Source organism: Corvus hawaiiensis, chromosome 10 (assembly GCF_020740725.1).
Source record: "Corvus hawaiiensis isolate bCorHaw1 chromosome 10, bCorHaw1.pri.cur, whole genome shotgun sequence".
NCBI lineage: Eukaryota > Metazoa > Chordata > Aves > Passeriformes > Corvidae > Corvus > Corvus hawaiiensis.
Window position 1 is genome coordinate 16,858,675 of NC_063222.1, and position 24,891 is coordinate 16,883,565.

The 24,891-nt window shown below is 47.9% G+C and overlaps 1 protein-coding gene across 3 annotated transcripts in view; it reads left to right on the forward strand.

Moving 5' to 3' along the window:
• Positions 1–24,891, forward strand: part of FGF12 (fibroblast growth factor 12) — a 221,053-nt gene that overhangs the window by 100,060 nt on the left and 96,102 nt on the right. The window contains exon 1 of one of the 3 annotated variants that reach the window (XM_048314023.1): positions 20,941–21,835. The exons of the other annotated variants lie outside the window; for them this stretch is intronic. Within the exon in view, the coding sequence (XP_048169980.1) occupies positions 21,637–21,835 (199 nt within the window). The 5' untranslated portion in view covers positions 20,941–21,636. Of the gene's footprint in view, positions 1–20,940; positions 21,836–24,891 lie in introns of those variants that run through there. 3 annotated transcript variants of the gene reach the window in all.

Genomic DNA, 24,891 nt, shown 5'->3' on the forward strand with positions numbered 1-24,891 from the left:
CTTTGCTGTGTCTCCCAGCACCACGCAGGTGTCCTGTGGGCATTAAGGCCAATGTCACCCACATCATTACCCAGCCAGGAGGCAGCTGCTGGCAGGGACAGCCACTTTCTGTGGAAGCAGGGACAGACTGAGACTTCTCAGCGCACAGATGCTTTCCACGAACATATGCTTAATTAAGAGGCAAACTCACCACCTGCTCTGCAGCATGGGTATCCAGGCTCCTTTCAGGCAGGTATTTGCTTTGCTGTATGCTTACGCTTTTACAGGGGTCTGGAAGTGCTTTTGGTAGTGTTTGTGCAGCTGTGCCTCAAACCCCAGGCGTCAGGTGCTGTTAGCACGTAGAGCTGCCAGCTTCATTAAGGTAATTGTGCCTAAGGCCTTTTCCTTCCTTATCCTGGTTTAATGAGGAGCCACAACATCCCCTCGATGCTTCTCGTGGCTGCAGGGAGCTGTATGTGAGTGGGAACTGGACTTTGCTCTCTCCCCCTACAGCCTGTGGAGCTTCTGCCATCACCTATATAGCCCAGCACTGGGTGGGGAAGATGAGCTCCTAAAGGCAGTTTTTGCTGCTTAAATTAGTATATTGTCCTCTAAAGATGCGAAGAAGTTCACTGCTCCCTTTTGAACACTTGCCTCTGCTAGAATGCTGCACAGGTTTGGAACCCTCCATCAGCCCTTCCCTAAGCCTCGGACTCTCAGTCAGCAGCCAAATCCCCAGCAGAGCTGGCAGCGCTGCAGCAGCCGGGCAGGGATAAATGGGCCATGCACTCTGCAGCGTTGGTGGCAGGGACAGATTAACCCTCTTTCACAGAACCAGTGTAGTGATGGCAGCTGGTGGGTAGCTGAGAGTCTCCTCTTCCTGGGGTGCCCTGAAAATGGGCACGTCTCAGGGAGCTCCAAACATCTGTGCTGAGACAGAAGGCACTTAATGTATCTGCCAAGCTCGGCCTGGTTTCTTTCTGTGGACTATTCTCTCTGCACCCATCTCAGAAATGCCTTTTCCACAGGGAATTGCATTTTCTGTGTCTGGTTTGTGACCCATGTGACATCTTCAGTGAAAACAAACATTTCTCCTGCAGCATTTTCAGGTTTCTGGGTCCCAAGAGGAGATAATGCAGAGGGATTTCAACCTGCAGTTCCAGAATCTCTACCAAGGAGCACGTGCAGAAATGCAAAATGCACATCTGTGCTCCAATCACAGAGCCATGTTCTTGTGCCCAGCAGGTTTCTAGCTTTTTCATTCATTAAAGATGATTCAGGATGAGGACAATTAATTATTCACTAAGAGTAATTTTGAATTTTCACTGGCTGCAAGAAGGTTGCGTGTGGGACCACAGGAAAACAACCATGGCAGTGAGACAGGGGCTTGCTCTGTGCTGGAACACTGGGTCAGAGCCCCCTGAGAGCCTGTCAGACCGGCAGCTGCTGCCAGGCCAGTACCTTACTCCCCAAGGGGGAGGCAGGCACTGGGGGGAGCTGGAGCACTGTGTCAGCCTGCCATGAGCTCGCAGAGGCAATGAGCACAGAGCATGAACCTCCAGGGACCCCCAGAGCCTGCCTAGGTTGCTGCGCTGTGTTGCAAAAAGCAAAGCTGTCCTGGACCCATGTTCTTCCAGGTGTGCAGACACACAGATGAACCAGGGGTTTATTGCTCTGCAGGACACGTTTTTCCCTTCTGTGAGAGAGGAACCATCAGCTCAGGTACTGTAAGGTGAGAGGAGGAGGCAGAAACCCACAGCCAACGTGTATTCAAGATGTGATAAAGATAGTGCTGTGGTTCCTACCTGAGTGAGTCCTAGGAAGGCTGGTTTGTGTTGTGCCTGCAGTCCTGCTGCTGAGGTGACACTGGCCCATGGGCACCATGCTGCAGGCTGGGTGCCAGGGCTGTCACCGATCCCAGCAAGCACGCAGGAGCTCATGGCACTGGGGCTGCCAGCACCAGACACAGCAGCAGCAGGAGAAATGTGAGCGGGGCTTGGCTTGCTGCTGGCAGCCCCTCTCTAAGTCTGAGGTGATTCCCCAGATGTCAGCATGAGCAGGAACAGCGTTTGCACCTCTTGCTTTTGGTGGGGCATTGTGTGCCTGAGCCAGGGTCCAGCTCCAGCAAAAAGTGGCTGCACTTCATGCTGTTCACATTGGTGTAACAGGCATTGGCTGTGAAGGCTTTGTAATTACAAGCAAGAAAGTGGGAAGAATTTTCTAAAATGCAGCTATCCCACAGAAACCTTAATTACTTCTCCTAGCATAAAGCTAACAAGGTAGAACACTAGCTATGTTCTTTTTGAGTCTGTTTTTTTCCCAAATGGACTTAATCTTACACCTGTGCTGTGCCCAGGGCTGTGCTGCAGATACACAGGAGTTTGTCCTGACACCTTGTTCAAAACAAAATCTATGGGAACAATTGCTAAGAGGAGAGCTTGGTGCTGGCCCACCGAGACTTTGCAGCATCCTGTGTGTACTTATTATTTGCTGTGATCAATGGCACTGCAAAGGCTGTTTCCCAGGGCAGGAAATGCCTTCTTGTATAAACAGCCTATACTAGGAAGGAAAATAGTACCCAGGAGAGAAAGCGGTGATGCATTAGAAATAATGGGCTCTATCAGTGTGATTTTGTTGGGCAAGGTAACCTCAAAGATTTATTTAAATGGGGCAGAGATATGAGTGACTGCTACATTCTCACTTTGTAATGCATTTGCTAGTCAGAGAGCAGATAGCAGTAAAGGCATTGCTTTTTACAACACAAGTTCATTTAAAATGAGGCTCTGCAGTGCTTGTTCTGTGGTGAGCTAAAGCAATACCCAACACTTTTCTCTGAGTAGGAGAAGTGGTATTCAGACAGGAATAGCTGCATTTGTGGCTTTTTTTCTGTTCATTTTCTGCAAGTTTTAAAGATCATCTGAAGAACAAATATTGAATAGATCTGTTTCCTGAGGGGGGGAAAAAAAAGAACAACTTAAAAGATTTGCCCCTGTGATCTATTCTCAATTCTTGCTGTGGGGTCAGGACGTGGGACCAAGGGAACCATGGAAATTTCCTTTTCCCAGGTGAGCAACTAGCCAGTACCGCAAAACCCATTTTATTCTGTTAAAGTGGAATATAGTGCTTGACATTAATGCTGTGGTGGAAAGCTGTATGCTGCCTCTTTCTTATGTTACTTTCCTATTTTATAGGAGAAATTAGAAATGTTGGGCTTGCATGACTGGCAGACCGAGAACTGCTCAAGGCAACATAAACAAATAGCTATGAATAACAGATCCAGTGGTAGACAAATGAACACAACTTGCTTGTGGACAAATGAACAAGCAGTACAGCTAAGGCCAAGCTAGTTAGCTAATGTTTTTCTTTGTAATCTGTGCACCTGCATTACCCTGCAGGTGGTAATATCCAGAGCTGGTGGGTTAGTACATCTGTATGAGCAGTGTCCCTTATAGCTTGGCAGTATATCCAGAGATGCTCCCCAGATTTTGCTGGATGTATATTCAGGCAGCCAAAATGCAGAACCTAAGCTTCCCCCTTCTCGTCTTTATATAGGATGACTGTACTAAAATAGATGGGAAAGGGGCAAAAGCTGCCTCCCTTGTAAATTTTGTGTGTGAAAAAACTGCAGGTCCAGGTTTAGGCAGCCTCCTCCTGCTTCTGAGTGAGCTCTGGCTTGCAGTGACCAGGACCAGGCAGGAGGGGAAGGAGTGTGTAAGGGGTGGAAAGAAGCACTGAACCCATTTTTTTCTCTCTCATTACCTGTAGAACAAGCCCAGGGTGTTTAATGATGCCACTCCAAGGCTCTAGTCAGCTCCTGACTTGGCTGCCTATGGCTGCTTGAAAGTCCCGTCCCTGGCCAGTGTGGTGGGCACATTGCAGGGTGCTGCTCTGCACTCTTATGCAGGCGATTTGTTCTACCCTGTTGCTGGTTGCATTTTCAGCAGGGAGTGAAGGTGACCTTAGTGTGCACTCAGCTTTTTGAGATACGTAAGGCAGAGCAAGATCTGTGGAAGCAAGTGGGCATTCCCAGTGTCAGTTATAGACCTTTATATTTAGCAGCAAGCAGTTCTAGCACTTGGATTTGCTAGGTACAGAGCACGAAGGCTGCATGGTGCAAAAGGGAGAGACAGTTTAACTTAGTGCCGGGAGAGCAACAGATGTGGGGGTTTGCGCAGTGCCAAAAAGTTTGGAGGGAAGGAATGAAACATGTCACACTTAGTCCAAAACTCCAACAGAAAAAAATACACTCTGTTTTTAACTTGTTAAAAAGACTTAGAATAAAGTACTGTGAATAAAACAACAGGCAGGCATTTGACTTGAAGATAAATGAATTTTCTTTTCAGTTCTTCCAAGTTGTTTTCAAACTAGCACTGTAAAATGTCACAAATTCCACGGACTGGTCAAACCAAATGCCGATGTTTGTTGGGTTTTTTCCGTGGTTTTTTGGTTTTTTTTTTTTGTTTGGTTTCTTTTTTTTACGTGGAGATGATGAAACATAATTTCATTGACTTGTCACCTGCAGCACAGGGTACCTACACTTCTGTTGCAGAGCTGCCACGAGTGCAAAGGCTTGTGACATGGACGGGAAGGCCCTGCTAAGAACAACGCAGAGCTGTTACGCCTCGCTGGGAGCAAGCGGTGCCCCGGGCCAGGGGCAGAGCCGTGGTGCAGCCGGGGAAACCCTTGCCTTTGGACACGGCTCGGCTGGGTGTGGGCTCGGGCTGGTGCCGGCCGCAGAGGGGTGGCAGGACGGGCTGCTGTCGCCGGGCGGCTGTGAGCGTGTCCCTGAGCACCAGGTGGCAGTGCTGCCGCGGGGACACAGCGCGCCTGCGGAGGGATGGGGCGCCGGGAACGTCCTGCGTGGCCAAACCCCTCCGCCCCCTCTTCTCTAGGCGCTGAGCGTCCCTCTCTTCTTTCACCGATTTCTAGGCCACGGGTATTTTCCTAGTGTAAGCCGAAATAGTGTATTTCAAATTTCTGTTCAGCAGAGAGCCCCACCCTTGAGCCCGACCAGTTGTCCCTGTTTTGTCGCACAAAGGGGCCGGAGGCTGCGGATCTGCGGGCAGCGGATGGGAGCTGCCCCGGCGGGTCCGGCCCCCTGCTTCTAAACGCTGGTGTTCAGAGGAGCATCTCGGGCTGCCAGCAGCTCCATTTCCCTCCAGCTGAGCCTCCAGCAAGTCCCGGCCCGTGGTACAATCTCCTGGGGCAGCTTTGGTGCGTGCGGGAGCCCCAGCTCCCTGCCCGGCAAGCAGCGGAGGTGTACCCGGCTGTGCAAGGAGAGCGCTCCCACTGTGCCTTGTGAGAGGGCTGGTGTGTGCAGAAGTCCTGATTTATTAATACAAGCCTTTCAGGTCCTTGTAAGGAATTTTCCGCTGCGTTTATACTCTAGGGCTTACTTCTTTTCTTTTTAATTTTTCATTTCTTTCCTTTTTCCTCCTTTTTCCTTCCTCCCTTTTTTCCTCCCTTTTTTTTTTTCCATTCCCCCTTCTCCCTTATTCTTTCTCCCTTATTTCTTCTCCCTTTTCCCCCATATTTCCTCTTTTCCTTCCTGTTTTTTCCTTCTTTTTCCTTCCTTTTTCCTTCTTCCTTTTTTCTTCCGTTTCTCTTCCCTGTTTCTCTTCCCTGTTTCTCTTCCCTGTTTCTCTTCCCTGTTTCTTCTCTTTTTCTTCCTTTTTTCTTCCCTTTTTCTCTTCCGTGTTTCTTCCCTTATTGTTCCTTCCTTCCTTTTATATATTCTTCTTTCTTCCTTTACCTTTCTTTAATATTTTTTTTAGTGTTTTTCTTTCGTTTTTCCCCTGGCTTTCCTCTGGAGTCGGGGAGAAGGGGGTGTCTAGCCGCTGGTCCCGGCTCCCGTGCCCGCCGTGAGTGCGCGGCTCCGGTGCCGCTGGGCGGCGCTGCCGCTCCGCAGCCGCCGGGCCCGTGCGGGGAGCGCCTTCGTGGGGTTCGTGTTCCCTGCTCGGGGCCCTTGGGGCGAGCGCTCGCAGCCCTTAAAAAGGATGGAAATAAGGAAAGGGAGACAGAGGGACGCTTCAGAAAAGGCGTAGTTTAAGGTAGGAGTCGGTAGCGGTGTCCTTCCTGTGTAAATTCAGGGGTGCACACCCAATCTGGACTGATGTAAGAAGGCAGTGAATTTTATCCTAATTTTCTTAAATCCCTGTGGGTTTGGTTGAGCGTCTCTTACAGCACAAAGAGTGCATGTTCCTGCACGGGGAATCACTAACTGTGGCTCTGGGTGTCACTACCTGTGGCTCAATATAGATGGTCAGTCCCAGGGGGACAGCATTGTAACTTGATGAAAAGAAACTCAAATTTGAGGTTTTTTTCCCCTAATTTCAGTGGTGATTCTTGTATTGTTGCTCAGTTTCAGGAGCAGTTCTGGTGTGGCCTGGTCACCTTGGACAGCAGTGCTCTCACTTTCCAGCTCCCATACCTGGCTCCGTTCCCCTCTGTTATGTGTCAGTCTGTGGATCCTTGTGCCCTGGGATTGTCCACTTCCATTATAACAGGGATTAATTGAGTCCCTTCTGATTTCAGTTGTAAATACCTGGTTCAAGCTATTCTACCTGCACAAGGGGGGAAAAAAAAAGGCTTGCTCTAATCCACAGGCCCTTGGAAACAAAACTGGGAAAGCTTTGGTTTAGGTGCAGCAGTGACCACGATGACCTCAAACAAAAACCAATGTTAGATATAAAGGCAAAATGAGGTATTTTCCCAATTCTATAAACCCTCCGCCCAAAAATGAATTAATCATCTGGGAAGCATTACTTTCTTCCAAGTCTTCATCTAATTACATTTCCAATTTTTCCATGAGACACACATTCCAAGATATTTTGTAGTTCCCCCCACACCCCCCAAAGACAGGGGAAAGTTTGCAAACTTCTGCGGTTTCCTCGAGAGTAACCATTTAAGGGTTAAATAATGTAGGAAAGAAACAAGATTAATATAAAGTAAAATAAAATAGTTCTGTGACCCCAATATTGTTTTCTACTTTTTTAAAATTCATTGTAGGAAAAGAAGACAACTTGGTGAAACACTGTATTTTACTATTTTTCACTCTCTTCACGAGTGAAAAAACGCCTGGAAATTTTCTGAAATTGTATGTGCTGAGAGCTGTAATCCTATAACCCTGTGGGGCACAGTTACTCTAGTCATGCTGCTGTAGTTGGATTCCTCACTTATTTATGCAGAATGGAAAGGGATCTTTCTGAGTGGGAAGCATCTCTGTGAAGCCCTGGTGTTTCCCCAGAGCTGGATGGAGGCTGCAGGACTAATCCCTGTTTCACACACTGGAACGATAGGGCTTCCCTGATGCTTATGAGTCTCTCACCAGTCAAAATGATTTTGCTGGTGCCCTGGGGCAAGTGTGGGTTTGGGGGGGATTAGTGGGTCCCTGCTGCTTGTCTGGTGACACCTCCCCTGCCTTTGGGTTGCTGAGCTCATGGTTCTGGGGGCAGAAGGACTGAGTCTGAAAAATGAAGTCCTGGTGAAGCAAGGTGGCAACCTTGTCATTTATTGCAGTGTGAATCCAGGAATCCTGTGAACATGCTGGAAGAGCTGATGAGGGGGGCGAGAGTGGCTGGGGGGGCCAAGGCTGCTCTGCAGCATCTGTGCCAAAGTCTCTCCTTATGGCCTCACATCAGGGAGTGAGATATGATCGGGTCTTTGCTGGAGAGGCAGAGAAGTTGAGGTGTGAGCAGAGGGGATGCTGTCAGAGGTGTCAGATGAAGAGTGTCGGTCCCTTCCGAAAGGGGAGCCCTTCGTGACAGCTCCATCTGTGCAAGCATGGGGAAAGCCAGAGCTCCTCCATCAGCGCCTCTTGCCTGCATTGTGTGAAAAAGCCCACCCTGAAATCCATCTGCCCCCCAGGGAAGTGTCTTTGCAAGCTTTCCCATGGGGAAGGCTTACAAAAGCAGTATCATCACCCTGATTTCATGGATGGAGGAATCGGCAGTGTGGGGAGGAGGGGTACGCACCTGTGGTCACTCTGTGGTCTGATGGCAGTCGGAGTGAAGTTAGTCAGGCTGGTGCTTTCTCTTGGCATTGAGGGTGATCTGCAGTGTTTGTGTCTCAAATGCTTTAGTGCTGTGCTTTTGAATCAGGCAGAAAGACTGCTTTAAAAGCAGGCAGTCTAGTTTTAGAGCTGGCATAATCATAATTCCTACGCCACTAGGAGTAAGGGGGGAGGAGCAGATAAAAATCAGAAAATTAGGATTTATTACAATAAAAGTCAAAGTGCTAGAAGCCAAAACTGTCATTGTAATGTGAGCTCTATTTTGATAGTGTCCTATTACATCGTATAAGAGGTTGAACACATGTACGAATATCTTGGTTGGTAATTATCTGATCTGTGATATGTAGCAAACGTGATTTTGTTGTTCTGTACATTATGCAGCAGCAATTCATTTCTGAACAACGTTAACTGGCACTATAGCAGTTCAGTGCAGAAATTACAGGCATTAGCATATGTTTCGCTTAGGCTGAGTAGTAGCTAAGTTGAGACACCAGCAATCCTGGTCAGTGGGGATGTGGGGTGAAGAGCTGAGGGTGCATCTGTTCCTAACTCACCCTGCCAGTGGAATCCTCCTCTCCCAGATGATGCTGGGTATCCTCAAAGTATCCAGCAAGTAGAAAAGACCTGTGCAGACAGATGTGGGTACCAGTTGGCCAGGGGACCCCACATGTGGGAGCTGACGTCTTCCCTATTCTGGAATGAGTTTGTGGAGAGTGGTGTCTCTGCAGACTGCACCAATCAATAGCAAAGATCTGCAGGAGTGGCTTTCAAATTAGATAAGCTTGGAGCTGATGTCTGAATGATGGTAGCAATATAACCATTTAACTGAATGCACTTCTGTCACTGCATCCCTAACAACTCTTAGATAAGACCATTTGTGTTTTATGGGATCTTATTTGCTTTCACTTTATTTAATGACACCACTAAATAAAAACACTCAATAATTGCTGTTGCTTACTTCAATTCATCAATTAAATGTGCAAGGAGATTAGTGTAGATATATTTTAAGATGGATCAATTAGCAAAGGTTAAATAAAAAAACCCTACTGAATGCACATCAAATGTGTGTGTCCCTATTCTTAGAGTATTAAAGAGATTTTTTGAAAGACCAAAAGTATTCGTGATACAGATGAGAGAAAGGATCTCTTGGCTCATGTTATTGCAGGCTGTGTCACACAATCTTTTCACAAATGTGCACAAAAAGCCTCCTTGGAACAGAAGGAGCAGGATGAGAGCAGCAATGTGCTCATTGGTCCTGTTGGAAGCATCTCATTCCTGATTCTCCTCTGATTGCTAGAAACCATGTCTAATTTCTAGTCTAAATTTATTCTTGGCCAGTTTCTATCCATTTCCTCTTGAGCCAGTATTGTCCTTCAGCTTATCTGTCCTCTGACTGCTGTTATTTATGCCCTGTTTATGTTTCTTTCTGCCTGGGCAATGAAGATCTATGAAACATGTCCATTCTGCTTTAGTTTGTAGCCAGTTTCACTTTCTTAATTGCTCTAGTGCCAGGGTTTCAAACAGCACAAGGGAGCATCCCTTGTTTTAAAAAGAAAAGCTTGCATTGAAGCTGCACAATATTGTGGGCATATTTCCTGTTTTATTGAGGGTTTATGAATTCTCCATATTTTTTTCTATTTTTATTTTCCCCATAAAATTGCAAGGCTGGGTCAGATTTAAGCTGACAGACTCCATGTTAAATGATTAAATAAATAAAAAGCAAAAGAAGACTTTTCAGACTCTACATTGTGCCAGGAGTCAAGGAAGAAAAGTGAGAGAATTGTAATAATTGCTGGAGCTATCCATGTGCAAATAAAAAGGCTGAGAGTAGCATGTAGCCTTTTCTAGAATGAATTCCTGGTGTCTGCCTCCTTATGTCAGCTGATTTTTTTCAAGAGGAGCTTTGCAGGAGTCAGTCTGGCATGTTTAACTGGGGTGAGAGCGGGTGCCGGCTGCACAGGGATCTCTTCCACACCCCACACAGAGCACTGGTAGTGTAAGGGGCTGAGGCTGGAGCTTATGGAGCGATCCCTGTGGCATCAGTGAGATCTGGAAGTCGGCTTCATTTATGTAGATTTTGGTAATCCCAGCTCACATTCTTTTTGGCTCATGGCAGCTAAGACTTGCTGATGAGTAAGCAAGGACCTCAAAGTTGTTGAAGGTAATGAAGTGTCTATGAATTATGCTCTTTCACAAGGACATGTTTGTGTTGCATATGCTTCTTTTACTGCTACTGTCTTCAAGCTTCTTTACCTGCATCTTTAATGAGGAGACAGACACTGCCCTGGTAGCTACAGGTCTACACACTTAATTTCCTAAGTGCCTGACTTCATCACTGCAGACTTAAAAGTAGCTCTGAGTCACTGCCCTGTCAAATCAGTTTTTTCATCTGAGGGCACCATCTTACACCCCACATTTTACAGCGTTTGAGGTGGGCTGAAGTGGGTATTAGAGGCACTAGAAGTATCCAGTTTAGTATCTGAGTTTCTAGAAGTAGCTACTCTAATGGACTGAAGAAATAATAGATTTGCCTCTTAACAATGAGAAGGGAACACGTATTACTGGTGTTCTTTAGCAAACAGAAGGGCTCCCAAAGCCAAGCAAATGAGCAACAAAGCTTGCATCAGGCTTATGAAAACAAGTTAGGGGAGAGAGAGCATCCTTGCTACCAAATCACAACTACACTGGTCCAAGCCACTGACAGGCTGCATAAGCCAACCCTGCCCTAGGCTGGAACTGCCCAGCATGTTTTGCTTCACTTCCTTGTATGGGGAGGTTGCCCAGGAATACAGAGCCTCTGGAGCTGACACAGGGCCTCTGGAAGACAGAAATACCAGTGGGACCTAACTCTGCTGAAGAACAGCTACCCCAGGAACTAGGCAGTTTTATAAAAATAATTTTTTGCCTCCTTTTCCCTGGAGCAGAAAATCTGAGACTGTGAGAGTATCAGGATTTCAGCCCCTTTGCTGCTCTGGCCCTCTTTCAAGACTGAAGGGTGCTTTTTGGGCAGAAAATCCCAACACGCCTCTGCAGCTAATGGATAGCTGGTCATCTCTCCATGGAGTGCTGAGGATCTCTGTTGCCATATTGCCACCTGTACCCAGTACAAAGCCATGTTCTCCTTAATTACTGACAAAAATGTCTCTTCAGAAGCCTCCCAATAATTACTCAAGTACCCACTTAAGTGGCTTTTAATTCAAGCTCCTCACCCCCACACTTGTGTATTTTCCAGTTGCCAAGCACAGCTAGTCTTATATATAAGCTTCTGCCAAAAGAAAATGCTAATAACCTCCCCCCTGGTTTATACTACCTTGCATGAGCTTCAGTGAGCCCATAGCATCTCAGGAGATGGTATTTCCACCAGGCTAGAGCAGAAGCATTCAATCATAATGAAAGATGAAAGCTCTTGTTGTGAGCTTCCCTACATCTGACAGCACTTGGCAGTGCTACAGCATCTCTTGTTGGACTGCTGCTGGCTGTCTTGCCAGCTCCTCTCATTATTGGAGGCTGCCCCTTGACCCTGTGCAGGGGCAGGACTGCCCCATGGGCTCCTGTAAAAGCTGAGGGGGCAGGTGGCAAGGATAAGCTATGGACATCATGCTGGGTGTCACAGGAGGGGAAGCTGATGCTGCCCTTGGGGTGGTGGGAAGGCAGCATTTCCAACTTGGCAGCCTTCTTTGTGAGAGTAGGAAGGGAAACTCAGGGGATCCTGTCCTCTCATCCTGTAGGACCCAGCTGCATTCAACAGGGAATGCTTTAGATCATGACTTTATGGGTAAGCAGGGTCTGTTGCCTGTTTCTCCATGACTCATAGAAGGCATTGCCCTCTCTGCTTAATTCTACTGTTTTACTGGGGTAGTCTCCAGACGCCAGGTCAAATCAATGACCTGTTTGTAGCAGGCTCCAGCAGCCCTTTAGTGGAATGGTTTTTTTGTTATGTGATGGAATGAGACCAAAGGGACGCTAACTCTCTCCCTGGAGTGAGAACAGAAATGTTCATATGAAGGGGGAGGGCAGGCAAGCATGGCCAGAGAGGAAGAAAGAAGTCACGCCGTACAGGAATTCTTTGTCCAAGATAGAAGCTGTAGAGGGGTCATGAATAAAGGATGCAAAGAAATGGGGTTGTCCATGTCCAAAAGCTGTTCTTACAAAGCCGTAGAAGAGCCCCAGAAAGTGGTTAGAAGGAGCTATTGCATCTTCTGCTTTAGGCACATCAGGAGTTCAGCAGTGTGAGAGCAGAAAAGGCCAGAACTGTAGTTCATGTCAGAGAGACACGTGTGAGTGGTACAGGCTGGGAGGCTGTGATGGATGCATTCAGAAGGAGCAGCCAAACAATCAGTAGTGGTGCTTTTTTTCCCTTGAAAAATGCCACTTTATCAAAACTGTGCAGGGGAGAAAGGAAATAGTCATTTCAGAAGAGCACATTGCACAGGGGTTTCAATGCCAAGTTTCATGCCACTGCTCTGCCTACTGCAAAAGGAGAGACTTGGTCTGGTCAGTGGTGAGACCACCAGTTCTACCACATCAGTGTGCTCTCTTCTTTTCTGGCATTTCATAGTGAGCTCCAAAAGGTCTCATTTTAATTTCATGTGGGGAGGAAATGTAGCTTTGAATGCAGGATTTTCTGCAGAGTGGATTTCTGTTCATCTTAGCTCTAATGCTGGGTGAGCGTCAGAAGCCGGGCAGAAGGGACCAGTTGTGATTATGAGTCAGGTCTCCAGCATAACTCAAGTCAGGACTGCACCGAGCACGCCCAGTAAGTCCTCTGTGGCAGGCATAATCAATAGGGCAAGAAACTGGTAGCTAAGTGGGATTTGGAGATGTTAGAAGTAGCCTTTCTCAGCTGAGGGTGGTAGAGAGCAACATTCCTAAGGGAGCTGTGGGATTGACAGTGCTGCAGGTCCCTGATCAGCCTTGTCAGTGATGATGAAGGTACTGCTGGCTCAGTACACGGGTGACTTCTCCAGGGTGCCTTGTACCCTGTGCACTGTGATATCAGCTCATCTATTTTTTGAAAGAGGTTGGCTCTTAGGATGAAATGATAGCAAATCCATCATAACTCTTTCCATGTTGTTCTCTTGATGAATTACCTTTGATATTAACAATAAACATGAGCCTTGCCTTGACTTACAGCCTCCAGATCTCACTCTGATTTTGCTGGATTGAGACAGTCCCTCCTTTCAAAAATGTTCTTGCTGAGAGGTGAGAGATTTATCAGTCAGGGCTAAGTTTTCTCTGTCATTTTCTTGGACGCCGAGGATCTCAACCATTTGTCTTTTGTGGACAGATTTTCAGCAACACCAAACTATCAGTGGCTATGGTATTAACAGGCTAAATACAGGTGAGCACCAAGAGCATTTTCAAGAGTGGCCCTATGTGAATCCCTGTAGATGTGCTTATTACTGCAACCAAGAGACCAAACTGCTCATGTCTTTCACTATATCCATATTCTTTGTAGTCCTCAGACTCTCTATGTTCTGCCACTTCTGAAGTGTGGCAACCAGACTTTGGGACTCTTGTGATAGTGGTGTTTGCTGCACTAGGTACAAACGTAACAGAGCACTGCTTATTTTTCTCTCTATTGCTCCATCCATCCATGCGTGGGCTTGGTCTCTTCTAGCTGCAGTTCTGTGCAGAAAGCTCCTCTTAGCTGAATCTCTCTTGTGGTTTCCAATTCCCAGAGTCACTGCTTTCTGAGGAAAAAAAATTGCCCAGTCTTGAAGTAATACAGACTGCACAATTCCTCCCCAGAGATTTGATCGGGCTGTGTTAGAAGGAAACTTGTTTCTATAAACTCAGTTTCTGTGTCAGTTATTCTCTTCACCAGACTTACTGCGATCATTAATTACTACTGCATTAGTCTTTGTATCCTTGGCAAACTTAGATTTCCTTCCAGACCACTGATATCTTTATTGGTGTCTGGATTGCAGCAGCTCTGAGAGTCCGGGGAAAGAGGACATAGGATTTCATTTTGCTGGAGAGATAGAGGAGTTGATTGATTGCTGGGGAGGGAAATAAATTACAATGCAAATAGTGAGAGGTCTACGTGGAAGCCAGGGGTTTGTGGGGGAAGCAATGTATTCACCCAGATCCTTTTTACCCAGCACTTTAGGTCAGCAGGGGATGAGGGAGTCTTCAGACCTTGGCCTGGCTGCATGACAGCTGTAATCTCGCATTTACATTTAGTGTTGAATATGCCCTTGCAGTACACAGGAGAAATAAGCAGGTTTTGTTAAGTAAGATGCAATCTGAATGCATGCAATTTCAGAGGCATCCTTAGGGCAGGATTAATGTCCCAGCACTCCTGTACTGCAGAGCTTGATGGCAGTGGGAGTACCAGGTCTTGTCAGAGTTGCTGCTTTTCCTCCAAGCTCTCCAAACTGGAAGGACCCTTTGCTGAGTGGCAGAGCGATGAGCTGCCCCAGCGAAGCATTGCTCTGCTGAGCCAGCAGGATTTGAGATATGACCTAGCTCAGGCTGCAAATCCTAGGCTTGTGGATTTGGAGACTGGATGAAGGGACAAGCAAAGTTTGAGGTCAGGGAACTCTTCATGGCCTCTTTAGGTCTGTCAGAATCCATTATGTGCACAAAGACAGATTTATGGGTCTGGAGGGAGTTTGGTATTTCTCCTTGACAGCTTCTGGCCCTTCCTCCCCCTCTTGACCTATTCCAGTGCCACAAAGGTGCATTAAGGAGGTGGATGTCTTCAATCTCCAAGCCTTGACTTGCTCCAGAGCAGATTGTCCCACAGCCCTGCTGGAGGAGCACAATAGGGGTTTTGCTCTCCCTCCCTCCTTTTTATCATTCTCAATCACATAATCGGGCTGGTTTGCCTCAGCCAAGATCTAATCAGAAAGGATCTCTTTGACTTTCAGAAAAGTCAGCTTGACAGAAACTTTAAATTGAAAGGCTTTTCCTGATGCACTTGGAAATGGTTTTGGTTGAAATTGGTGTCTGGCTGCATGGTTACAACATGAGGAGTTTTCCTTCCTCCCAGGGAGAGGGAGAAGTATGGGCAGCCTCTCAGACCTCCTGAGCCCAGGGGCTTGGGGGACCTGGGCCTGAAGCTACCCTGTGGGGTCAGACTCCTCTCTCTACCCAGACCACACCACCTTCTTGCAGGTGACATGTAAATCCAGTCACAACCAGGTTCAGTGTTCATGGGACCTGGGCATCTCTGGCATATTGAAACTATAGGCCAAAATGGGCTACAGGTTGTCATCAAATAGGATTCAAAGAGAACAGTGGGGATGGCTGACCTCTCCTAGGGAGAAGAGTAGGAATTGTCTTGTTCTAAAAGTGCCACTCTCCTGAGGTCTGGGGACTCAGTCTCTGCTTTAGACAGAGAAGGGCATGATGTGTGAGTATTCAGCCTCAGACTCACAGCTGGGGTTGTTCGGTGATGCCTGTTCCACCTGTTCTCTTCAAGCTTCTGCTCTGCACTGAAAGCACAGGGGATGTGGTCTTTTTCTAACACACTGTGAATGCAGACATAAGACCTGGAGTGAAATTTCAAGTCCACACTTTCCTTCCTCTTCCAGGTTCTTGTAGTTCCTGTGGCTTAAGGCTATTTGACAGGTAGCCATGAGTGAAAAGTCCCTAAGAAAGTGGATGGAGTAAGTTGCTGGGTGGTAGGAGGAGCCCAGTGAGGAAGAGGAGGTAGAGGGAGGAAGAAAGGAATAGAGGCAGCTGTCTGTCCTGTCTTTTAAATTCAGCAGCTCTAGTATAGGCAAGAAATATTTGGGTTTTCTTTCCAGATGTGTAGATGGGTGGTTCTAAGCCCGGAGCAGCTGGTTGTCTGTGTGCCCCTTGCTCAGCAAGGGTGGGCTCTTGGCTCTGCCTTGCACAAGGTGACCTGCAAGCAGAGTGTCCATCCTTCCATTACTCCTTGATAGGAGATCCTTCAGTGAGGCCTCCTCCCTGCACTGCCCTTATGACTGAAGTGCTGTGTGGGAGCTGTCACTGGGCAGGTGTTTGCAGGCTCTTTCTCTTGGACTCCTGCCACTTATGAAGCCACAATTGAAGTGTATCATTGCAAGGACAGCAGTTTTTTATGCCCTGATCCCATTGGGGAAGGCAATGACAGAATGGTTGATGAACAGGACTGTTGGGCTTAGGTGATAAAAACATATTTGTGATGAGCCCACCTTGAACAAGCCTCATGTCTGGGTCTGGCATGTAGGACAGGCACTGATCTGTCTGCAGGGAGGTCTCTCTATATGTGGGAACAGTTTGAGATGGTTCCTGCTACTGCTCCTTTTCAGGCTTCGTTTCAGGGAATTGATCCCAGCAGGTGCTTCCAGAGCCCTGGAGACAAAAGTCTATTCAGCCATACAGGAGGCTTGAAGAAAAATGCCTCACAACACTTTCATTTCTAGACAGCCACAGCTCCCCTTCAGTGAGGCGAAGCTTTCTTGTGTTGCCCTGCCTCCATCTGATATAGGTGGCAAGTCAACAAGGAGAAATAAAAGCTCCTGCTAAGTAGAAAATCTTCTCTTAAAAAGGAAAAAAAAAAAGTATGTGAATGTATAAAATCCTAGTAGAATTATTTCTTTTTCTAGGATGCAGTTAGTTTTGTTGTGTTGGTGCTGTTTGTGGCCTGCTTTTTGCAATAGTGGTTTAATTCTGCAATCTGCCAGCTGTGTACCTGCCCCGTGCTTTAACACCCAGACAAGCCTAACTTCTCCCCAGGCTGGAGCTGGTCTGAAAGACACCAGCTAAACTAATAAATATTTCTTGTGATGAGTTGCAAATTTTGTTTAATTGAATCTTTGAAGGCAAAAAAGGGAGTGAAGGGCCCATTAAATGAATTATTTCAATATAGTAATCAGGTGATGCAGGCTCTTCTGTGTTTATTGAAAGGCCAAGTCAGCTCTAAACTCAGCTGTGCGAGAACAGCCCAGAAAGCTGGCCAGTTCTTGTACTCTGCTGCTGTTTTAGGGCCAGATCTCTCTCCCCAAATAGCACATTTTAAAGTGGCCATGTGAATTCTTATTAGGCATCCAAACATAGATATAAACTCATGCATTGTAAAATACCCTGCACAGAAACTGAGCAAAATACAGTAAGGTATTTTCTTTTCTTTATCAGGTTACCTAGGCATGTTTTTTTTTTCAAAAAGTCCACCCACGCAGAGAGACTGGAGAATGCCAAAGCTGCATGAATTTTAATTATGCTAGACATGCAACAAGGGGCTACCTTGTAAAGAATAAAACTAATAAAACACGGATATGGGTTTAATTCTGCTTAATAAGCAGCCCTGGCAATGCACATTTTAGATGTAATTTACACAGCATGGAAATTTGGTACAATTCCTAAGACGTGTCTGCATGCAGACTTTCAAACTCAACAGTGCCTTCCTATTGGAAGAGATTTGTTGCTATGCTGCTGTAAAATGGTGAATTAGGCCATTCATAATTATTGGCCAGAGATGGGCGTCTTTCTTTTTCCCATTCAACTACAGCAACATGCACACTATTTTAAAGTGGTATTAAATGTAAATCTCTTCCCTAATTTTCATGTATGCATTTTCAGTAGCTCTGCAGATAAAACAGCAAAAAACCTGCATATGTTTGTATCTGTAGTTAGCTCTGTGTGTACAGAATTAGTAAAGCAGAGATATGCCTAATTACTGAATCTACAAAACATAGCCCATGGCTTTTGAAGGCTCTATGAAAAATAAACAGGATATTCTGTTAGCAACCCTGCGGGAATTATTGCACTTCACTAAGGAAAGATGCCAATAACCTCAGTTTTGACCTAGATAGATCATTCTGTTTAGGAAGGTAAGGGAATGCAATTCTAGATCTCTTCTCTGCCCAAGTCACCAAAGCCCTGAAGTTCAGCCAGGCCTTCATTTTAAACCTCAGCACTAAGGACAGAAGAGTTTATTTATCAAGAGACTGAAACTTCAGAAATGGCACTGTCTTGAAATACTGATATTGGTCACTTTCCATAGTGAGGGCCTAATGGAGAGGCTCTTGCTTGGGATGAGGTGGGGATATTTAGTGAGCACAGCGAGTCTGAACCTCTGCCAGATGGGGTCTTTCTCCACAAACTGCAGGAGGAGCACTGGCATGTCTCTCCAGTGTCATCAAAACAGTCTGTCTTGGTCCTTTTATGAATTGGTGCTACTCTTGCATTCCCTTTTCATACGGTGCACTATGCAGCTTTGCAGACTGGGACTGAAGTGAGGAGGAAGCTCGGGGAGAAGAGGCATGGGAGAAAAACTGCCATAATAACTACATAATATAGATATTATATTACATATAAATACGTTTTAAAATTATGTTCCTTAAGGAAAAATGCCGTATTGGCCCAGTTTACTCAAACAATTCAGCTTCCATTGGTAGCAATGAGGAATGCAGCCTGTGCATTTCACGGGGGCTGGTTGGTTTGGAACAGTGTAGGCTGCACAACCATCGAAGAGGTGTAGCTGATACAGATGAAAATGGGAGATGTTTTGAGCCCTGTTTACCCAAATGAAAGTTGAAGGAGAGAACTTCCACTGTTAGAGATAAAAGCACATGGAGGCTTTTCTGTTTCACTTGGCAGCCCACCAAAGGTAATGTTTCACTGATGAGAATGACAGTGCAGGAGCATGATGAGGTTGGCCTTCCATTCTCCAGCTCAAGAGCACTCTGGGCTTGCTTGGTGTTTATAAAAGCTTGGGCTCTTCAGAAAGTTTTGTGAAGTTTGGGGCATGCTCTGACTTGTGTGGGGCAGATGCACGTGTCAGTAATGTCACCAGGAGCTCATGGCACTGTGCCCGTGTTCAGAACCAAACCCTGTGGACTCCTTGGCCATCTAGAGATAAAGACAGACCTGCATGTTGGCAAATGCAACACTACATGCAGTTTCACAAGCTCTGGCTTAATTTAATTCAGTCACTGCAGAAGCAGGAAAGACCTGGGAAGAAGCCTTTCTTCTTAAGAGTTGCAGCAACTCTCTTTTCAGATCCACAAATCATGAGGAAAAAAAATACTTTGGCCGACTTTATCACTGATTAGGATCATTTTTAAGTGCAGAGCTGCTGCTCCTAGTTTACAGCTACACAACAAAACAAATGAGTTGCACATCAAAATAACTGGAACTTATCTAATATGGGATGGATAAAGCATTTTTTCACCCTAGATTTGAAGACTACAGGCAAAAAAGTATCTTTATATATAGATGGAAAACCTGTTTCTTGAAAAGATATGAGATACCCTCACATCCTTTGAAGATGAAACTTTGGATAATTCACTGGCAGTTCAGACAGTGATTCTCTGATTGCAAACAGTTTTCTTTAGGCCATGCCTGTACCTTGTACTGCAATAATTCTTTGATGTCAAGTGAAATAATCTGATAGAGAAAATTAAAATATGAAGCATTTTAGCTACAGGAAAGGGAAGAAAAATCTTTATTGATTGGGATGGGCAAACCTGCTCAAAAAACCTTGGCAGTAGTTAAGAAGAGATCAACAGCCTGGAGAATCTGATTCCAGCTTGTTTTGGTATGCATAGAGACTAAGTAAAAATCAGGAAGTAATCTCAGAGTTTACTTGATCTTTATGGACATAATGGGTGATTGTTTTAGTTGTCTTTTTCCCCCAATAAATTAAAATAGCTTAGGGCTTAAATATAGAGGTGAAGAATGAGAAAATTTTTAGAATTTAGAGGCGAAGTAGTTAAAAATATTATTTTGCTAAAGCTGGTTATTCCTAAGGCATAACCAACTCGTTTAAAATGCTCTTGTCAACTGGGGACATGCATCACACCTACACCTTTAGGACTGGATTAGTTATGTCCTGCCATTGCTACATTGCATGTATCTGCACCTTCAGTTTTGTTCGGGGCAGTTCTATGGCTGGAGATAGGCGGGAGCCGGCCCGGCACCTGCTGATGGCGGTGTGTCGTGGGACCGCTGTGGCCGGGAGCAGCCCAGCAGTGCCCACCGCCGCTGCAGCCGCCCGCACGCTCCCCGGCTGAGGAACCGGCCCCCGGCCGAGCAGCCCTCGGGCTGCCGGGGTTGTCCCTTCTCTCTGCTTCCACGGAGAAGCAGGGAAAGCCACGGACACGCTCGGCTGCCACGGCTGAGTGCTCGGGCGCCGACAGCAGTGGCCAGGGAGGCGGCCGGGGTGGCTGCACGAGTGGCAGGCGGCTCCGCCGGGAGGGCTGCTGTCCCGGGGAAGCCCGGCTGCCCGCGGGGGCGGCGGGTCTGCCCGGGCGGAGGGGGCAGAGCCACCGCGGAGCTGCAATTGCCTCGCTTTGCCTGCGCGATATTTCTCATCCGAACCTCGATCACGTAGGATTGCGTAGAGGAGGGCGAGCGGGAGCAGCTGCAATTCTCCCCAAGCCCGAAGCCCGGCTCCTGCCCGGCTACCGCGGGGCTGCGAGGCTCCCCGCCGCCTTGGCAGCAGCCCTGCGCAGCGTGGGCGTCCGGGGGGGGGGCTTCCCCGGCCCCTCCTTCCCCTCTCCTCCCCCCACCTCTCCTCGCCTCCCCCCTCCCGGGTCGGGCAGGAGGATGCAGGCGGGAAGCGGGTGCGGCTCGGCTCCTCCTCGCCCCGCCGCCGTCGGGCGGCACCGCGAAGCATCCTGAGCCCCGCACGGAGCAGCAGTGGCAGCCGCACCCCCCCGCCCTTCTCCTCCTCCACCTCCTCCCCGCCTTGCATCGCTCCTCCCGCCGCCGTCCCCGCCGCGGCAGCCGGGCCCGGGGCCGCCCCGGTGCCGAGCGCTCGGGGGCCGCCCGGTCGGCCGGACGATGTGGGTTGTTGCCGTCGGAGAGAGCCGGTGCCGGGGCAGAGGCGGCGAGCAGGGCAGGAGAAGCTGCGCCAGCCATGGCGCTGTGAGCCCGGGACGCCGAGCTGCGGCGATGTGAGCCCGCACTCGCGGCCGGGGGCTTCTTTTTTTTTTTTTTTTTTTTTTTTTTTTTTTTTTTTTTAAATTTAATTTTTTCTTCCTTCTTTTTAATTTGTTTGCTGGCCTTCTGCTTTTTCCTGTGGCTGCTTTTCCCTTCCCCTCCCGCCCTCTCTGAGAGCAGAGTGGGTAGGGGGGGAGAGGAGAAAGAGGAGGAGTGCGAACAGAAATGCAGCGCGGCTCTCCCTGAGCCCGGCCGCGGAGCCGCGTCCATGTGCGCGCCCTGCCGCGCAGCGCCTCGGAGCCACCGCGCTGGGGCCGGGGCTGCCCGCGGGCCGAGGGGTCTCTGACTCATCCCACAGCCCCTCGCCGGAGGGCGGCCGGAGGGAGGAAGCGCCGCCGCCTGCGCCCGGGTGGAGCAGAGCGGCACCGCGCCGCAGGGACCCGCGGATCCTCCGCGTCCCCCTATCCTTTGGACACAGCGGACCTTCGCCAGCGGGGCGGCCACTCCCGGATCTACACGGCGCTGCCAACCCGGCCGGGGGTCTCGCCGACGGCCGCCCGCGCCGGGATTTGCGCTCCCTGGGGACAGACCCATGGGCGGCGGAGTCCGGCGTCCAGCCATGGTTGTTAGCCTGGGCGCCCTGCTCCGCCTGGCCGGCTGAGCCCTCCCTGGCGCCGGGACTCGGGGCTGCAGCGCGTTAAGCGGGTTGTCCCGGTCCCCGCGGGGCGCGGCGGCGGCTCGGCCCCAGCGCGCCCGGGCGGCGCACCCCGGAGCTGAGCGGCGCGGGGGGGGGCCCATGAGCGGCGATGGCAGCGGCTATCGCCAGCTCGCTGATCCGGCAGAAGCGGCAAGCGAGGGAGTCCAACAGCGACCGGGTGTCCGCCTCCAAGCGCCGCTCCAGCCCCAGCAAGGACGGGCGCTCCCTATGCGAGAGGCATGTCCTGGGGGTCTTCAGCAAAGTGCGCTTCTGCAGCGGCAGGAAAAGGCCGGTGAGGAGGAGACCGGGTGAGTACGGCGGGCCGGGGCTGTGGGAACCCACTCTACGGAGGGGGGCAGCCCCGGACCCGCCGGGATGGCTGCCCCGGGGCGCTCCCGGCACCGCCGGGTACCGGCTGGGGACGAGGCTTGCTCCGCGCTCAACTTTGACTTGGGTCCTGGCGGATCTCCTCCCCTGGTCTGATGGGATGGGTGGGCAGTGACCTGCTGCCAGCATCCCTCCACCACTGTCCGAAGCGCGAGCACAACGGGTCCTCCGGCGGGAGTGGCCCAGCGGCTTCATCTATGTGAGCTTCACCCAGAATTGTATTTTTCTATTGCCTAGTAGATAAGTTTTTAAATGGTCTCTTATTTTCTGCATGGAGATAAGGAAATCGATAAGCTGAGGATCAGTTAAAATTGTGGCCATTTGATAACTAAATCCATCAAGTGCTACTTCACGAGCAGAGTTGCATAGGGAATTTCATTAGCTTAGAAAGCTTTCTCAATGGCAGCTGCACGATGGTTGCACCTGATCCTGAGCTTGCAAGGACCTAGAAATGCTCTTTAGGGTGGTCCTTTTTTGTCTTCTTTCTTTCCTTTATTCTTTTGTGCTTGTGTGCGCTCAGTCTTGGTTCTTTGTGAAGAACTTTGCCCTAGTATACATATTGCTCACATTCCCACGATGAAGTCCCACCACCCACAGTTTCAGTTCTGAGCATTGCTTTGTGCTCTCAGCTGTCCTTGGTAGGCGTGAGAACTCAGCACCTGGCAAGAATAGGCCCTCCATGATTTCTGAGTGGAATTATGATTTATGTCTTGCTTTATTTTTTTCACTGCTATAAATCACCATAAAGGTAAGAAAACAGAGATTAGTTTGAGAAGCTGCTGTGAAGACGTAGTTTTCTCAGGTGTTCTTCAGTATAATGGTTAAAGAAGAGGGATACTCATTCACTTAGCCATTCAGGATGTACTATCAACCTGTGTAACCCTCCCATGTTTTCTATGTACACTGGTTTTGTGTTTGTTGATCAGTCTCATCATGAAGCCCCTTCTCCAAAGCTGGGGTGTCTTGGTAATGACTCTCCACCGAGGTGTCAGAGGTAGCTAAGGCTGCTCTTCTGATCTGTAGACTGAGGCACATGACCTGTACTCATCTGAACAAGGGAAGGAAATGGGGCAAAGAAGTGACCTGACCATAGAAGGTCACTTCTGTCAACACTGTCAACAAAGGGGAAAGAATAATTACTCTGGTTTGCTGTCAGCACTCCAGATTCACAGGCTGTGGGGCAGAGACCATATTTAGTTACGAGAATGTTTGGAGACTCGATGCATGGGTTAGGCTGTGCAAACTGGTTTCTTGAATGGTCTGCTTTGAAGCAGGTATTGCAAGAGGCTGTAAAATACGTGCAATATAGCATGACTTGAAATATTCAAAGGGAAAAAAGTTGCCCATCTTTTTTTTCCTACTCAACTTGTGATGACTGGTGGCTTGCTGGACTATCCTATATATTAGCTAATCTGTGAGCCAAGACCAGAACACGGCTCTTGCCCCGAAAATGTTGGCATTTTGTCTTGGGAATCACTCTTTGCAGGATCAAGAATATGAGCTGGGAGTCTCACTGATGCAATCTTTTCCTATTTCTCTTTCCTCTCTGTTTTAATCTGCTATTAAGTGTGGTCTCCTAAGGACTAATAGGGCTGGGAAGTGTACACTGTTACCTAGATTTCAAGATACTTTGTCTCATTAAAGTTTGAGTGGCTTCCAGCAGGATGTGGTTGGGAAGGCTTTCTGTTGGTCCTACCCCAGTGCTCCTAGCTGCACAGGTCCAATTCTGCTTCCTTAGACTCAGTAAATGCCTGTGAAGAATCGATGAATTTTAAGAATTCCCTACACTTACATGGACTTTCATGCTGAGGAATGTTTTCGATAACTTACAGTCCAGAGTGATTTAAGGGAATCTTTTTATTGACTTAGAAGGAGGATCAGTACTACTCAGTGTTGTAAAAATAGAACTGCTCAATCTTTAGAGCTGTCAGTCAGTCCCTTGTAACCAGTACTGTATTCATTTTATAAAATCAAAGAAGTAGAGGAATTAAGTTGCTATGAAAAATATCCTAGTGTGCTTTCCTAGGCTGTGGACTGTGTCTGCTTTAGTTCCCTACCTCCATCTTTTAAATAGGGATTTATTTCGCTGATACATTGTATTCCTGGTCTTGGGTATGGTGCTCAGGAGGCAGCAGGCCACAGGCATTCTGCTGCTCAGACTGTTTATTCAAGGGAGTGTATTGTGCCCAGATAACCTGCTCATTTCAGAATTCAGTTTCTGCACGGAAAATGACATGTAAATGAATTGAAAGTGGTTTAAAGAAATGTGCATACATTGTGCAGGGACCCACAACCCCAGTGATTATGTGTACTTAATGGTATGCTGGTTCAGTAGTTTGCAAGTCATTGAAGGGAATGAGAGAAACACCGATGTTCAAAAGAGGTACAGTGGTATTTGGAGATTATACAGTGCTAGGGGATCTCTCCTTACCTTTTTAAACATGACCTTGTCTTACAACTATGGGGAGTAACTGTCAAAATACTTCAAATTTACAGAGTGGTTCTCATCTACAGTACTCAACAAGCTCTGCCAAATGGAGAGGATTCTTCCAGTTTTACGGAAGGTGAGACTAACTCCAGCTATGGAGCAGTTACCTGACACAGAGACCTAATTCCTGATGCTGGTACCAGCATGCCATGCTTTGGGCCCTGCTGCCACTGAGCTCAGGATGCAGCAGTGGTGGAGCTGTAGCTTGCACCTTATACAAATACAGCTCTGATGGAGGTTCATGTTCCCTTTGCTGTTTGCTTCTGTAAAGTAACTGTGTGAGTTTACATCAATTAAGTAAGCTGTTTAATACATGTTTTAATATGTGATTCAAACAGTACTGTAAATATTCAGTAAAGACGTGGGTGAGCAGAGGTACTTGGCACTGGTTGGCACCTTGTGCTCCACTTTGCAGCCTGTGTGAAGTGAGGGTGACATACTCCTGCTCTCGTATGGGAAGGGAGAATTTGCACCCTGGAGCAGTTGAGT